The sequence below is a fragment of the Acanthochromis polyacanthus genome, chromosome 13 (assembly GCF_021347895.1).
Source record: "Acanthochromis polyacanthus isolate Apoly-LR-REF ecotype Palm Island chromosome 13, KAUST_Apoly_ChrSc, whole genome shotgun sequence".
Lineage (NCBI taxonomy): Eukaryota > Metazoa > Chordata > Actinopteri > Pomacentridae > Acanthochromis > Acanthochromis polyacanthus.
In genome coordinates, this window is record NC_067125.1 from 34,106,067 (window position 1) to 34,123,032 (window position 16,966).

The 16,966-nt window shown below is 39.7% G+C and overlaps 1 protein-coding gene across 2 annotated transcripts in view; it reads right to left on the bottom strand.

Moving 5' to 3' along the window:
* Positions 1–10,152: 10,152 nt before the first annotated feature.
* LOC110955979 (neprilysin) overlaps positions 10,153–16,966 on the bottom strand; it is a 33,262-nt gene continuing 26,448 nt past the window's right edge. For both annotated transcript variants that reach the window (XM_022201194.2, XM_051958055.1), the window contains exons 14-23: positions 16,013–16,111; positions 15,805–15,882; positions 15,496–15,599; positions 15,086–15,144; positions 14,879–14,998; positions 14,343–14,476; positions 13,853–13,918; positions 12,889–12,984; positions 12,597–12,673; positions 10,153–12,433 (exon numbers count right to left, since the gene is read on the bottom strand). In XM_022201194.2, the coding sequence (XP_022056886.1) occupies positions 12,334–12,433; positions 12,597–12,673; positions 12,889–12,984; positions 13,853–13,918; positions 14,343–14,476; positions 14,879–14,998; positions 15,086–15,144; positions 15,496–15,599; positions 15,805–15,882; positions 16,013–16,111 (933 nt within the window). In that variant the 3' untranslated portion in view covers positions 10,153–12,333. The remainder of the gene's footprint in view (positions 12,434–12,596; positions 12,674–12,888; positions 12,985–13,852; positions 13,919–14,342; positions 14,477–14,878; positions 14,999–15,085; positions 15,145–15,495; positions 15,600–15,804; positions 15,883–16,012; positions 16,112–16,966) is intronic.

Here is a 16,966-nt window from a genome sequence, read left to right on the forward strand (position 1 = left end):
GGGATCTTTCTGCATGGAGTTTGCATGTTCTCCCTGTGCATGCGTGGGTTTTCTCCGGGTACTCCGGGTTCCTCCCACAGTCCAAAAATATGCTGAGGTTAACTGGTTACTCTAAAGTGTGAATGTGAGTGTGATTGTTTGTCTGTATATGTAGCAACCTATATGTGGCAACCTGTCCAGGGTGTCCCCTGCCTTCGCCTGAGTCAACTTGGATAGGCTCCAGCACCCCCCACGACCCTAGTGAGGATAAAGCGGTGTATAGAGAATGGATGGATGAATTAAATGAAAGCTTAAAGCTGTAGTAATTAAATGACCTTTGCTGCATCTGAATCAGTAAGAAATGTCACAACAACGCTGGAAAACTGGATTTCTGGATGACTTTAGCAATCCTTTGCTTTTTCATCTTTGGATGTCTTTGGAATAAAAAAAAGAGATCTGCAGGTGGTAAGAAGGTTTTGGAACTATTTCATGGTAGACAGCACACAATTCAGTTCCCCTGAGTGCATCCATAAACATCTGAATCTCAAATCTGCCAAAATCATCATCTGCAGACAACAGTCCAACCCAAGTCCATCCAATCAGGTGCAACAATTCAGTTATGGTCCATTCTTGCACAGCACTGATGGGGTTGTGTGAAAGAACAGCAGGTACCTCATACTATTGCTCAAACACACACAGGAGACTGAATGGTTAAAAGACAGACACAACGAAACAGGCAGTTAAAAAGACAGTGAGCATGAAAAATTGGATGTAGTCTCACAAGCTGAGTTACAAACATGATACTATACACCATATGACTTGTACCAGAGAGAGAAACATCATTTTTGAGGCCAACATTTTTGTCAAATGCAATGGTTATCTTAATATAAAGGACTTCATGCCTTTGTTTTGAAAGGAAACAAGAGCAGCCAGAGGACACCCACATGACCACAGATATAACTTGAAAACTGAATGCAGATATCCAAACACACAAGCTGCTTCCTGTGAGGCTGCAGACTGTGGAGCTTAAAAAAAAACAAATATGTAAGAAAGACACATATGGTGCTGTAACACAGTATTAGAAATATTTTGCAGCAAAACCAACACACACATGAATCATCATTATGTTTGCAACACATCAGTTATCCCCCTGACGAGTATATCAAGCACCCCAAGGGTGTTTGCAACAACAATGGAAGCTGAAGACTGAGCATCAGCAACAATAACCGGCACTGCAGGCAAAGATCTACATTCTGAATTACCATGGTTATGACTGATAACAAAGTGGTACACTCTGCTAGGAAAGCATCAGCTGCCAGATAGCCATGGGTGAAGTTGAACAGGAGGTCTGGGTTATTGTTAATTTCCTCCACTGCAAAGATCAGAGCCCTAAGCCATGGGTAAAAACGGTTGAAAAATGGAAATCATAAATCAAGACATACAAAAACAGGAGCTTTGTGCGGTTAATGTTCAAGATAAGAAAATATTTAGCTATTAAAAATCTGTAATTTCACAGGAAGCATTCATTTTCTCTCTTCAACATTCCAGCTCAGACTGCAGTACTTTCACATAAACAAGGAACAGGCCACCCATCACTCCATCTCCTCCCTGATAAGCACTACCTGTAACAGACTTCACCATCAGCTGGCAGGCCTCCCTTTTATAAAGCCTCTCGATCATGCCAGCAAAGCAGCAGAAGAGCTAAGCACAAGATATGCATCATTTGGAAGACAGGAACCCAGCAGGGGAAAATCCCAAAAAAATGTACAAAATATGAACAGCACTGATTAGGAAACACACAAGACATGAGCACATCAGTGCATCCAGATAAAAGCAATAAATGAAACTGGGAGCTTTAAAAAAAAACACAAATGAAGCGCTATATTCTATTTTATGCTCAAACCACAAAGCATACCTTAACTCGGTAATAGGGATGGAGATTTATTTTGAGCAGAAGTGGTGGTTGGAGGTCATTTCTTGCCACACCAAAGGAAGGAAGGGGGAAAAAATACGCTTCTAATGAATCTCCGCCACAAGGGAGGAAAATCTGTTTGTGGCTGAGCAGGAGAGAAATTGTTACCGAAGGGAGAGAATACAGGATACAGTAATTTGGAGTTAATACAGTAATGGAGTAAAACCTAGGTGTGTCCATTTTGATCGCCTTGGAGAGCAGTTTCAAAAAAACACGATGCAACTGTAATTCCTTTTATCTTAATATGAGAGGTCATTTGAGATCATATAAAACAAGTGAGCAAGTTTCATCTACAGCCACATTCTTGAGTGAATTAATGCAAACAGCTTGAACTCATACATCTCAGATATCAGCATACAGATGCAGGGCTATATGTTGGCATGTGAAGGTGCTTGTGTGGATGGACAATTAGCAGAGGGAACAGATTAGAGAGGCCTCTTAACAATGAGAGGGGTTAGAGGGAGGAAAAGAGAGCTGTCATTTTCAGGAGCAGACGCTGTCAGTTGCAAGTGTTCGTCCAATTACACCATGAGAGTCCTCCTCTTTTCTGTCTTTCTTCCTTTTCCACTCATTCTTCCTGCGCTCTCCGCTCTCTAGACCACCTGATCTCTCTCACCCTCCGCTCTTCTCCTTCATCTTTTGTTAGTTCGTAAAAGATCTCTAGCAATTACTGCTCTGCTCATCTTCTCCTCCTCTCCTCTTCTGAACAAAGCAAAATCTGCATCCCAATTCCTCTCAAACTTGTAAAATGACAATAAGTCAGCAAGTAAATTAAAAGTGTAGAAACAGCTTTTCAGATGCTATTGTTGATTGCTAGGTAACTTTCAGAGGAGCATTTGTACATGGACACTGAGTTTTCTATTAAATAAAGTGATATAACATGTTAATTTAGCAGCAAGAAGTTGTTATCTCTGGACAGAGTGGGCTAGTTGTTTTCTACAGCCAGCTGCTCATCAACCAGTTTCATATTTATCTTACAGATCTAAGACTGCCATCATTCTTATTAAGCACAAACTATCATGTGCATCGTTTCCACTAAGATTCCACCTATAACCGCCACAGACAAGCAGACAAGGCCTTCGTCAAACAGAGACAGGGTCAAAATCCACATAGGACAAGACAGCTGCACCTCAATTCAGCTGAACTGGTTTGAACTGTTCACTAAAATGCATTTTCTTTTTCGTAACTGCAGTATCGACCCAAAGTATTGACCCTCCTGAAGACACAGAAACCCCTCAGGAGACACAGTAGCTGGCCTCAGCTGCAGCAGCTTCTCCTGGGGGAAACAAGCAGAGAAGCCCAGGGCTCAGCACAGCTGGGACTTGTTCCATAGAGAAAAGGATGTGACAGGATTGGTCTTACCTTTGAAAAATAAGGCAAACGTTTAAGTTTCTGTCAGTAATGTAATGCTTTTTGTGAATGTTGAGTAGAGGAGAAAAGGCGAGAGTTAGATGGGACCGAAGAAGGGCTAAGGATGAATTTTATTCTAAGTCCACCCGATTCGTTTCACTCTGCCCCGCCGGATGCCGACGTCAACTTCTCACAGCACGGAGCCTGGCGTTGCACCCATCACAGCAAACAGATTAGAGAAGAGACAGGTGCCATGACCAAGAGAGGTAAGAAACCCACGTTCCACCCAGATCACTGAGATATAGGATGATGCAGAGTTGAATTCAATAAATCTTTCCACACAGCCCCCAACACATTGTTAGTGTTTCTATATTTGTCTTTCAGTTGCGGCTCCACAAGCTTCATCCTACAAACTCTTTCCTGTTCTTCTGATAGTAGGATGGATTGTCGGCTGCACAGCAGTTGTCTACTTTGTCTTCATTTTTGCTTGGGTACATGATTGCATCTCTACAATATTTGATGTGCTTCAGTATAAACACAGTTATGCATTAATACTGTAAGCATTATTGGAGGTTTGTCCTTCATAAATGTAAGTAAAATAAAAAAAATGTAAATTGTTTTAAATGCATTTTAACTGTGCCAGTTGCATGTTAAAATCAGTTCACTACATCAATCCAGGCTGAAATAGCTCTACTAATAATTGATAGGCTGCTGTGGAATTCAGTAGGTCCCCAGACTATGTATTATTCTGACTTTACTGATTCCCTGATTTGTCTTCTAACTGTTTCCATTAAATTTAAGGTTGATGTTCATCATGCCTCCCTCCGGATGAGTTGTATTACCTCTGGCGATGACTTAATTTTTCATCTAGACTCATCATCTACTCAAAATGACTTTGTACAGTGACATGTAAAGGAATACTTTATAGAAAATCCCATTGAAACTGTTCATCTAAGTCTAGTAAATGCTGTTCACCTTCCAAAACCCAACAGTCAGACTGAAGCCTCAGCCTGTGTGTTTGTTATTCTAATGGATTTTGATTTTCTTTCTTATGCAGAAAAGAGGTGTGTGATGAAGAAATTGGATTCATCACAGAAATGAAGTTTTCCTTCCAGGGGACGCAGGGAAGAAAAGATCTCTATGTTTTGATATTAATTTTCTATTAGATACATACCGTCAGCAATTTCAGGAGGCATGTGGAAATGTTGATATGAAATTGAGCAACGAATTGCAACGAACCCTGAAATGGTCCAGCAGTAATGATGTTTACCTCTGAAGAAAGTTTACTTTCACAAGAACAGATTGCCTGTCCTGTTACATATTAATGAAATAAAAATATTTCTGCAATTGTATCCCATTTGATTGGATGCATAAGAATATTCTCTACACTGAGTTATAACACTTTAAGGCATTATGGATTAAAAGCCATCAACTCATCCGTCAAGTAGATGCTCTAATGAGAACGCCCAGCTGTTTCTATGAACAATGTCAGTTGTGATAGATTCCAGTGAGACTGCTGTTCACTTAGCAGAGCTCTTCAGAGGTAGAGTGGGGAAAAAAGTTTTATGACTAAGAAAAAAAAATGAGGGATGTGTATATTTTAGTGTGAGTTGTACTTGTGTAACTCATGTTGTGGGAGCATAAATCTGCTTACATAGTCACATTGTGACACCTGCTTCTCTTAGGTAGACAAAAAGCAAGTCACAGTAATATAAATCATGCAATTATAGGAGGAAGACTTGGTTTAAAGTTAAATAAATTCAATTAGAGTAAGGATTAAGCTCCAGGAAGAAGTGATTGCAGTTAGAGTTAGTCTTCATCAAATGTATGGAATTTGATGTCGTATTTGCTGAAGTGAAGTGGTCTCTGTGTATTCATGTCACACATCTGGACATGAAAAATATTGAGTTTTATGGGTAGCAATGTCGTTGCCATGGATACCACAAGTCCATCTTTTTCAAATTTTGAGTGGTACATTATTCTCATGGGATGTGAAGCAAAAAACAATGGAAGGGAAATTGGTTGAGAAGCTGCCCTTTCTTCAACACTTTTGATTGTTATGTGCTTGGACTCAGAGAGAGTTTCTGATCATAATTAGTTTTATCAAAAGTAAATACTTGATAAACAGTTTCACGTCAACCCATTACCAAACTCGAGATTAGCCCATTTTTGGAATTCAGCTAAAAGCAATCGAAAAACTTTGCCTGACGCGTCAGCTCATAAGCTGACATTACAGCTGAGTCTCAAATTCTGTAATACTAGGACTGTCAGCTTTAAAGGGCATTTTCAAGGCCACATTTAATAACAGGGTATTAGGTTGTCTGGTTGTTACTGCAGGTTGTGCCACATCCACTTTCCAGTAAGCAAGAGGTGTAAGCCTTATAATCCTGCACAGGCAAAATAAGCCTGTACATTTGGTGTCATGTTCAACATGTGCACCAGATGCAAAAATCGGTCTGACACGATAATGAGGTAGAGATGGAAACTTTCTGTACCACAGCATTGCAATAGAATTTGCAGAGCCACTTGTAAATCAGCAGCCACTTACACACACACACACATCATGCAGACATGCTAACACATGCTTGTACACAGGCACATATGAACTTGCATTTAGCACACACGTAATAGAATTTTAGCAGTATCAGGTTGTTTGAAACTGGTAGAACAATTATGCTTTAAGCTGGTAACATGTCCAGTCTGCCCATTTCAGTAATGGCAGAACTCTACCTCACGCCTCCTCTTGTCAGGATAAATATCCCTCTCCAAACGTCCAGCTAGCCTCATTTTGGCTCCTCAAACAGATTATTATGCAGGTACACCACATGGTGATGTGTAATAATACATCTTCCTGGCACTGTGCATTAACTCTGCATTAACTCTGTGTATCAGCTGGTTAGATTATATGTTTGTTTCCATGCTATTTGCGCCACTCCAGCAAAATCATGAAAAATGTGTGTCTAGGAACACAGGGTGGTGGATGTTCTAGCAAACAAAAAAGTACATCACTAAAGAAAATAAACCCAGTTAAGGCTTAATCCTCCATAAATATTTGAAAGCAGCAACAATAACAAAAAAATTATAAAAATACCTGTAATGTTTACAGACAGGTATGTATCTTTTGGTAGCAATAATGTTAATACCAGAAATTAGTATTCGTATTAGAAACACCATGCTCTTGACTGCCTCATAGAGAATTAATACTTGTTACAGTAGCTATAGGCCCTGATCAGATTCTAATTCAAGAGAAATCAATAGGTAATTCAGATACTATTTGAACAACTATAAGATATGAAAACACTGATTTTTTGTAAGCATTGCAACCTGCCAGACACCAGGACAATAAAGTAGAAATTACTTCTTCAGACAATGAGAAAATAGAGTAGTGAGACAGCTTGCAACTTTTAAATCTCTCAATTTCTTACAAACAGCCGCTATGCTGTTCTCTCTAGAGTCCTTTGACTCAGCTGCATCTGTGCATCGACAGTATGTAACCTAATGTAGTTATGGATTATTTACAAAATGAATTCTTTAACCTAGAAAAGCGACACAGGGCATGTTGAGGAAGAAGTGGCAGTCCCGATTGTGACAGAAAATACTGTTAAATCAGCTGAACCAATTAAGTGCTGCGACCTTCATGCCTGTCCTGAACTTGAGGCTGTTAATAAGAGCTGCATGGTCTACAGTGTCACTGTGTGGGCTAAGATGTAAAAGTAATGAAACTGATCTTCCACCTGTCTTCTGCTGCGACTGGATCAATGGTTACTTTAAAAGGAGCAGTCTTTGTAATGTACAACAGCCTCAATCAAGACCTGGTTTGGAAAAGAATGCTGTTTTTCAATTCAATTATTAAATCAGTTAAAAAAACAGCAGTCTGTGGAAATTTATTGTTCAAAGAGGGGAGACGCTGACTTATTGCATGATTTAATTAGATACGCAGAGGGTAATTGCACTGCAGTTGGCGTGCTGAAAACATGAGAAAAAAAACGTCAAAAAAAATGGCTTTCTCCATATTGCTTAACTAGATCCAAAACTGGAGGGGAGGGAGGTATTTGAAAATTGAAAGGAATCTATGACCCCTAAAATATTACCAGGGCATATATTATTTGATCTAAGTGAATTTATGCACTAAACAATCACAACAGGCTTAGCTGAAAAACACACATTATGTTGAGCAACCACAGGAGGTCACTGTTTTACATTAATTATGGAATAAGTCCACACACCTTTGAAGGATCAAACAGGAGAGCTAAAGTTTATATTTCTAGATTTTCTTTTTATTTATTTATTTAGTGATAGAGACATATTGGCTGGTTACTGCGAAGCATTTCAAGGGTTTCATCATGAGTCATAACATAAATGTTAACATCTTGAATTGGTATTTGAGTCACTGATTCACTATAAATGCAGTATGTGCAGTGTAAATGTTCAATCTTTGAGTCTCACAGTGTTGCATACCACAATGTAGGCAAACTTTTGTTCATATCAAATGCAAAAAATACAAATTGAAGATTTTTGCAACCTGTGTGCACTCATTAAACAAAAGCAAAGTGTTTTCAAATGGCAGTAGTCACTTAATTTATGTATTAAATCAAGAGTCCCACATGCCACTGAATTTTTTCGTTTATACTAATGCCTGGATAAGTAGTAGTATTAAAGCCATGTCAATTAAAGCTTTTTACATAAAATTCAACCTCTTTAAAAATCAGAATGGCCGATTATCAGTGGCTTTTAACAATGACAGCACAGTAAGAGTGCACTTCACAATAAAAGCCCCTTTCAAATCAAGTGTGCGATAACACAATGCCCACTCTGAACGCCTTTACCCCTAGACCGCTCAGCCATTCATGATCCTGCATAATTTGCACGTGTTAATGGTTTGTGTTTGCACATGTGCATCTAGTACATCTGCAGACACATATGCATATAACATGTTGTGTTCCTTTTATGCACACTTCTGACACCACACATTGCCCCAAGCACTACCACACACACATAGGCATTCCAGAGGCTGTGTGTGCCCCCCCTCAAACGCACGCACAAACACACACAAACAGGCACACATACCACTGGACCCACTGTTAGGGTCACCCAAAGGGCGCCTGAAGGAAAACTGAGTCGTTTTATGACTAGAGGGCAACAGAGGGGAGCAGAACTTTGTGTTGAAAGCAAATACAAAAGCAGGTCTGGCATGGGTGACCTCACTAAAAACTGTCCTCAAGTTTTATAGCGCATTAGTGCTAATTACGTTTTCTCTACTGAGTTATTTATTTTAAATCAAGTCACGTTTCTGTTAAGTGTGAAATGATTTTTGCATGCTGTGTTTTCACTTTGGGATAAAACCTCAGCAGTCTATAATGGTTGAAGTGCAAAACACTGTGTACAGCCACCCCAGGAACATGCTGAGGTGCTGTAATGTTAGCTGTGATGTTAGCTACCAAAGCTGCTAATGACAGGGAGGGTGAGAGCACGAGGGAAGTAGGTGGTGTGAACTTTCAGTTATCTGCCAAAGTGCTACCAGCCATTGAGAGTAAAAGGGGGGACGCTTGGCAGCAAATATGTAACTGCAACTGATATTCAACCCAAAATAATATTTGAAAGAGTCTCTCAAAGGTGTACATGTGTTCAATCACACAGGGCTTTTTTTATGCTGTACATGAAATAAAGCAGGGTTGTAAGGAGTTAAGCTGACAAATAAGCTTTCAGAAAGGCCGAAAGTCTGTTGTTGATTTTCAAAGCCAACCTGTTTGACTGTGGAATCCAGCACGAACCCCAAAAATGCACCACCACTGAGAGGTATGCATTCACACTGGAGATGTTGAAATAATGTGGCATAAACCGCTAATAGGCTGAATTTTAGATGTTCCCCGTGGAAAATATCCTTACAAATGAAGAAATAAACAAAATAAAGGTCACAGAATTCCTTGCTTTACTTCTGTATATTTGCACAAGTGTGTGTTGGCCCTTGGCCGTGCTGCACGCCCCCATCCCTCCAGATATTCCTGAGCCTGGCTTCAAAGTTTGGTCATATGTGCTCCTACTTGGCATCCCTGTCCTATACATCCTGTGTGTTAGAATTCTCTTTGGCTCTCTCTTTTACCTGTGAACCTTTTGAAGTGTTTTATTTTTTTTCTTATTCCCTGCACATCCCTGACTGTTTGCCTCCCCACTTTCAGCCAGGGTACAAGCCATCCCCGTGCCAAGAAATGTTCTTGCTAGTTCATTGCTGCATGGGGTATATTTACCAGTTGGCAGCCCGGGAGCAGCTATAAAGATATTGCACATTCGTTTGTTTGTATTGTGACTAACTTTTCTCTAACTTCACAATTAGCTGCTACTCCCCTAATGCTTAGGTCCAATTAGTGGGGGAAGAGTTTGGGCTTATGCTGCAATTAAATTACATTTTTTTCCCTCTCTGTGGAAATATCAAAATTAAAGGAAATGCTCATATTCCTAATACTTCCCTCAAGTCAACAATATTGCATAGGTGGAACAGAATGTGTAAATATCTATTTAACTTCTTTAAGAACATCACACATACTGCAATCTGGGTGAAGGGCAAAAGGAAAATGTCGCAGAATTTTATCTTTCATGTATCTAAATACAGTTTCCATATGTGACATCCAGATAAAACACCACGAGCATCAAGATATTACGTGCACTCAATCATGCAGTGCACAATTTAAGTCCCACTTGACATTATCATTTTTCATTTTGAGGCTTTCTGCTAAAATTAACCATCAACACTTACCGTAATTAATCTCTCTGTACCAGAATGAAGAGCGCAGATTTACACAAAAAAACCTGATCGAGATGCTGAAGAAACACACAGACCTCGCCGGCAAACGTAGTGAGTTATTTAAAGATTTATTTTGAAAGAAAACAAAATGCTCCTCAAGATGATTATCAGTCATTATTATAAAGTATCTAAATACAGGCAACTGAGGTATATCTGTCTTTCTACAAGTGGAGTGAGAGTGAGAGAGAGAGACAGCAAGAAAGAAAGCCTGAGGGAGTGAGCAGTAACAGAAAGCTTGCACAAATAATGATGGAAACAAAATAACTGGAAACAATATACCAAAACTGGACATGGAGGGTGCTGTATTCAGTCTGCAGAAGTGGTCTGAATGATCACGGTGCATCATTCATTGCACTATAATTTCTATAGAAAAAGGCAAAAATTTCCACAATTGACAACCATGTATCACAGCCTCAGTTACCTTTGAACATAGAAAATAAAGGCGTATCAAATGGGGAATTGGGATCTATGTACTGACTTTATACAATCTTCTGCATTCAGAAAAATGCATGCACTTCTGAGTTTAAAATATTTAGGAAAAGACATTCCTTTGAACACTTACTTGTGATAATTCTCAGGTAAAATTTGCTTTGTGTATGAAAGAATCATTAAAAAGGATTGGTAACATCTTCATATGACTAAACTGAGATCCCTTTTCTTGAAGGAATAGCTGAACATTTAAAGAAATATATGCCTTCACTCTCTTGCCAAGAGTTGAGAGGATCAATTCCACTGTCACATCACTGTAAAATAAAGTCACATCCAGGAGAATGGTTAGCTTAACTTAACTAAAGTTCACTGTCGTACATGCTTGTTTAGTCCATATAAAAATAGAAATGTAAATACTCAAAGTCCTTTTTCACGTCATTGTTGGGTTGCCAGGCAACTAGTGAAGACTGAGGTCACTGCTCCAGGCGGTAACTTTTTGGGACTTTATGCTACTTCTCGTTCATAACACAATGTAAAACCATCACTTGTTTTTTACAGTTTAGTTTTTGAACTGATTAAGCAAACAAGATGTTATGTTGTAATTATTGGGTCATATTTTTTCCCTTTTCAGCAGGGCCAGGGGAGCTGTTATTACTCTTTATGCTAAGCTAAACTAATTGCCAGTTGACTGCAGCATACAGACATGAGAGCGGAGTCGATTTTCTCATCTGAATTCTCAACAAGAGAGCGAACAAGTGTGTACGAAAAGTCAAACTGCATTTCTTTACCCTTTGTTCTTCCACGAATACACGTACACACTCACACACAGTAGCACAACTGTAAGGCATACCAATTCGCTTGACAAATGGTAGGCAGTGATAATAAATGACTTAGAAAGACTGGAAAATAGACACAGAGATGTACATCCATTAAGGGAACTTATGAAAAGGGTCTGGTGTCGGTCGATTGTCATCTCAATGAGTCATGACCAGTTGTCATCTTAAAAAGGCAAAAAACGTAATTTTGGTTTCTTATCTTCATTCCGCTAATGAACAGCAGCCACCTGTCAACTGCAGTAAGGTCATTACCATTAAATATAGAAAAGTACTGCGTAATATGTGATCATGATTAAATACTTACTGGTCGATTCACCAAAATAGATTCTGATTTTCTGCAATAATTTATCTAATTTGGCTTTATGTATAAACAAAGAGTGCATACATTGTAGAGTGTGTCAGCATGTAGACGAAGGCTGCAACCAGCTGAGGTTTTTCTGAGAGTCGTACAGCTCAGTCCCACATACAGCACAGTGGTTCAGCCCTGTTACATGTATATGAGTGTGAGTGGGTGTGTGGTGTATCCATATGCCAGTGGGTTGAGCACATTTATGTCTGCCCCTCTCTTGCCAACTACTCGTACCGTATATTGACTGAAACACACTCACATAAGCACTCACAGAATACACATCGGTGGACTTGTAAATGGTAAGTAAAACAAGATGAACACTGAGCGAAAGATAAAAACAGAGGGTGTGATTGTATCCAGTGAATGGGAGAATAATCAGGCTGATTGAATGAACTACAGTATCAGGGTTGGAGAGACAGTGCTCCATCTGTCCTTGAGGGTACAGTCTGCTGCTGTCCTTGGATGAAGTGCACACTGCAGTGTCAATCCAACAGCCGTGGTCCATCCAGTAAAGGGCTAAGGGAAGCTTCCACTTCCTCGTAGCCCCTCCATGAGTGCTCAAACAGTCAGAGGGGAGAGGTACCGTGAGGGGGATGAACCCATCCCAGAGGGCTGTGGATCACCACACGCGACAGATGTTGTCGGGGACCATGTAGCTGCTTTTGTTGCAGCTGAACGCTTTGGCAAATTCTGGGAAATTCTGAAGGGAGCCCAGTACCCTAATAAACACACCAGAGGAGATTGATGGCTGGAGTGAAACTGGAATGTTACTCGCAAACTGAAAATTACATAACATCTCATATTGGCATCTATTTTAAAATGTTAGCCACCAGTCTAATTTGCTTCCTGCCCTTTTGCTCCCAAAACATGATTGATTGTTACCTGAATTTCCCTGGACTGTGTACGTCGACTTTAACGGAATTAACAGCCTGCTCTGGTCTGTGCGTTCCACACCACACCTGGAAAAGACAGCACTGCGTTAGGCCAACAAATATTGATTTCAATATGCTGTGCTATTTGCATTTACTCCTTCATCCATGCACCAATTCTCTAGTAATCCCCTGAATCACGCATTCATCGCTCACCCGAACAATCCAATCAGCCTTCCAGTCTTTCATCATATTCACCAATCATTCATCAATTACTGCAATCTGTAAATCAATTGATCTACTACCTGAGCAAAGTTTAAGAAGAAGAGTTGATCATGGGAAAGGTCGATGCCAGGCAGTGGTGGCTCCTCTCCGTGCTGCTTCACATAGTTCTTATAGGCCTACAGTAAAGACAGTCTTATTTCACAATTCCTTTAAACCATATCTCCAAATTACACCTTATTGCTGATTTTAAAACTTCAACCAATGTAATTATGCTGCTATGTAAATGAATATAGATTACATTTGCTGTTGGTGAATGCACTTTATTTCTCACATAGCACCTTTCCTGATAACTCAATGATATATTTGGAAAATAAGCAATAAACCAAGCATATTACATTTCGAATAAAGTGGCTCTTGTTATAGTCTTGTTTGTTCAAAATGTCGATTTCCTGGGGATACTGCCCGTAAACTCCTTATGCTTGCTGCAGTGGAAGATTTTAATGCGTTTGGCTGTTTGATAAATCACGCTAAAAATACAAATGTGATATTTCGAAAAGAGCACAGCAATCATAATTCATGCCGTCTTGTGTTCATGCACATTTCAAGTCCAGCGTAAAATGTTCCTTGTTTGTAAAGAACATGGATGTTGCCTGTTGTTGTTTTTCATAGAACAAATCAGATGTACACTTGTCCCCTGCAAGGTAACTAAAGTGTTAATGTAAATGTGAAAGCACTGCAAAAGAAACACTTGTGTATATGACATTGTGGGTTAAAAAAAAGAACATATCTCGCATATTGCATTCCAATTTGTAAATGCCCTTTCCCTGTACACTGTGGGTCAAAACTGACAAAAACAATGGCAACATCATGTCCTTTATTGCTGTGTTTACTATGGCTAATGAGTCAGTCAGTGACCGAGCAAAATGACTTGTCCATTAATGTCAGCAAGCAAGCGACAATAACCGCAGACTGAATCCCCTCCTCTCTCATCTGTAAAGCAGGCCTCTTAAACTGACTTTCCTCATTTGTTTTCAGGCTCATTACCTGATATGCCTGCCGTATCCCTCCATTGTCAGCAATGTTCTCCCCGAGGGTGTTGTTACCATTTAACTATAAAGGGGATATAAGGACAAAGAACACAAAGATTGGCAAGGAAAAAAGGGAGAGAGGGAGATTGCAATTTTTCCTCTGTATTTCGGCAAATCGCAGATATCACTTCTTGGGATATAAGAAATCATTTCCCCAAGGATAAAAGAAGCATTGTTCAAAAGAATAGGACAGAGGAGGAGAGACAAAGAAGGAGAGGGGTTGATATGTCAACACAAAATATTAAAGACACCTGAAGCGCAGACGAGATGAGGCTGCAAAACTAGGTGAAAAGATGGGAAAAAGACAGACAGATAAGCTGGCAAAGGTGACAAGAAAGCAAATATAAATGTGTTAAAGCAAGGCTGGATTATATTTCATGATAATATGTCAGAAAATGTTGCTGAAAATTCTTTGTAAAAATGGGGAAATGTTGACAGGAACGTACATGTAGTCCACTGGCCAGGTCCCAAGAGAAGTTGCCATACTGATCCACGATGCACTTTGACAGCTCCAGGAACCTCTGAGTGGAGTCTGGTGTCCACCAGTCCTTCAGGTCACCATCCTTATCATAGTTACGGCCTAAAAACAAAAAGAGTACAGATGCATGGAAAAGTGGGTGAGGTGGAATTTGATCAACAAGAAAAACAATCCTGACACTTCTCTAAGCCCAAACAGCCATTATCTTGTTAACAGCAGTCAAACGTGGCTTTTGTCAGTGACATGTTTCCATTCCATTTGGGCGTCTGAGTGGATATCAGCACAAAAGAATCTTGACATCTCTGAGTGGAGCATAATACTGTCACATGAAATGACTGTGCTGAAAAACATTTTGAGGCGGAACACATGAATGGCATTACCAAACAGTTCTGTTTTTTTCTGAGGTGGTACCACTTACAAGGGAAATATTTGAATACTAAGACCAATTACAATCTGACAAAATGAGAGGAACAGAACAGCAGCAAACAGCGTAGAAAGTCCTACCATTGTCATCAAAGCCGTGTGTGATCTCGTGACCAATAACCATGCCGATGCCACCGTAGTTGAGAGATTTAGTCTGGCCCTTGCTGAAGAAAGGGGGCTGAAGGATACCTGCAGGGAACACTAACAAGAGAAAGCAAAAATGAAATAAATTGGATTTCCTTTTGTCTTTCACGACTGAATGTGTTCACTCGTGCGCATGTGAAGTACCTATTTGGTTTTTGCTGGATGAGTAGAAGGCGTTGACAACAGCAGCTCCGGTTACCCACCTGGAGAGAGACGAGGATGCTGGAGTTAAACCAAGATGCAGAGAGGTGTGCTGAGGCACAGCATAATTCATATTTGATGAAACATGTCAAAATTAACCTGCAGTTAAAAATAACCAGATCTAATATTAGCATGCACGCTGCGGAGAGCTGAACTCTATATGTGAGTAGGAGTTTGAGTGGGAGAATGTGAATGCACTGTGCTAAATGTGAGATGGATAGCGGGTCACACCACAAGCACCATAAACCAAATAAAGTATTGTTGCTTGCGATTTAAATAATCAACATTGCAGCTTTAAATAACTGCACTGCCTAAAATAAGCCTATTAATTCCAGCCCTTCAGGACATCTTACTCCTCTTTGTTGACTTTGACTCTGAGTTTCCGCAGGCGTTTCTTCTGCACATACTCCAGGTTCTGTAGGATGTTTTCAAAGTACTCCTCTGCACTGTAGCTCAGCTAACACCAACACACAGCCGGAGAAACAGGAGGATTAGCCATGATGAGAGCTATCAACACTCGGTCATATATTCTCAGCAAAACTCATAAATGACAAGAATTGGATGATGTTTTCACAGAGTTAGGTAACTGGCTACAATGAACCCGTTCTGTATTCTGATACATTCATTCAGGGCAAGAAGGAAAACATTTTTCAGACACTCACGTCTCTGTACTCATTGTTAAGGTATTTGTCATCCATGATGTTGTCAGAATAGCCGATCCGTTCCCGAATAGCTCGGGCCTACACAAAAAAGGGAGACGAATTTGACTAAGAAACATCTCATGCATGAGATATCCTAAAGAACAGAATACAGAAAACAACACATTTCAATAATTATTAGCTTTTTTAAAAAAAACAAAAAAAACCATACCTTCTCCTCAGCTGCTTTCTTGGTCTCTGCATCCATCCAGGTCAGGTCATCGAGGTTACTAATGAACACTTCCCGAATGTCTTTAATCATCTCCTCCATCTGAGCCCCAAACACACACACACACACACACACACAAAGAGAAAAGGAACAGTAGTTGCAAATAAGTCAATGATAATCAAATGCATATAATGAAAAAAAACCTAATCTGTCAGTCAGTACAATAATTCTGCAGTGAAGGAGTTTTTTTTTTACTCCAAACTCTGCAGCGAAGATCACAAACCCACAAAGTGCACTAAACAATCTTGCGACATCCTGCTCAACAAAGTCATAAAAGTACGCTTCCCTGATTTAAGTCAACTCATCATTACATCGTCCCACATCCCCTCAGGCTTACACACTCTCTGTGTAGGAGTCTGATGACCTTGGGTAACATTACAGGAAGTGTGATAATATTAGTGTGATTAATACGACATCAGCCTTTTTTCTGTATTAATAAAAGTGAGTGAGATAATGACAGGCAGAAATAAATCATGTTTAGTGACTAAACATGACAGCTGAAAGAACAGTATTCAAAATGGATTTCTGCTTTATCCCTAAAAGTCTGGCCTTGTTGCAATTTAAATTCCCTACAGTGGCTGTTTTGGCTGTAAATTTACAAATTCATTATTGATAGTGCTATTTACATGTTTCAAAAATTTACACCTACTTATCAGTGCATCCAACAGTTTTGGGTTGGACGTTTGGTAGCTAAAATAGTCCTGAACCTCATAAATCTAAATTACAGAAGAGGTACATGGACATAGTGTTTAACCATGAACAAGTTATTCTTTTCTTTCTAAGCACATTAAAGTGTGCAGCTGCACAAATACAATCACACTTTTGCAGAACTGTAGTAGTTTCAAGATAATGAGATTTTCTTTTTTCATATGCAAATTGACACAGCAAGGTGTTCCT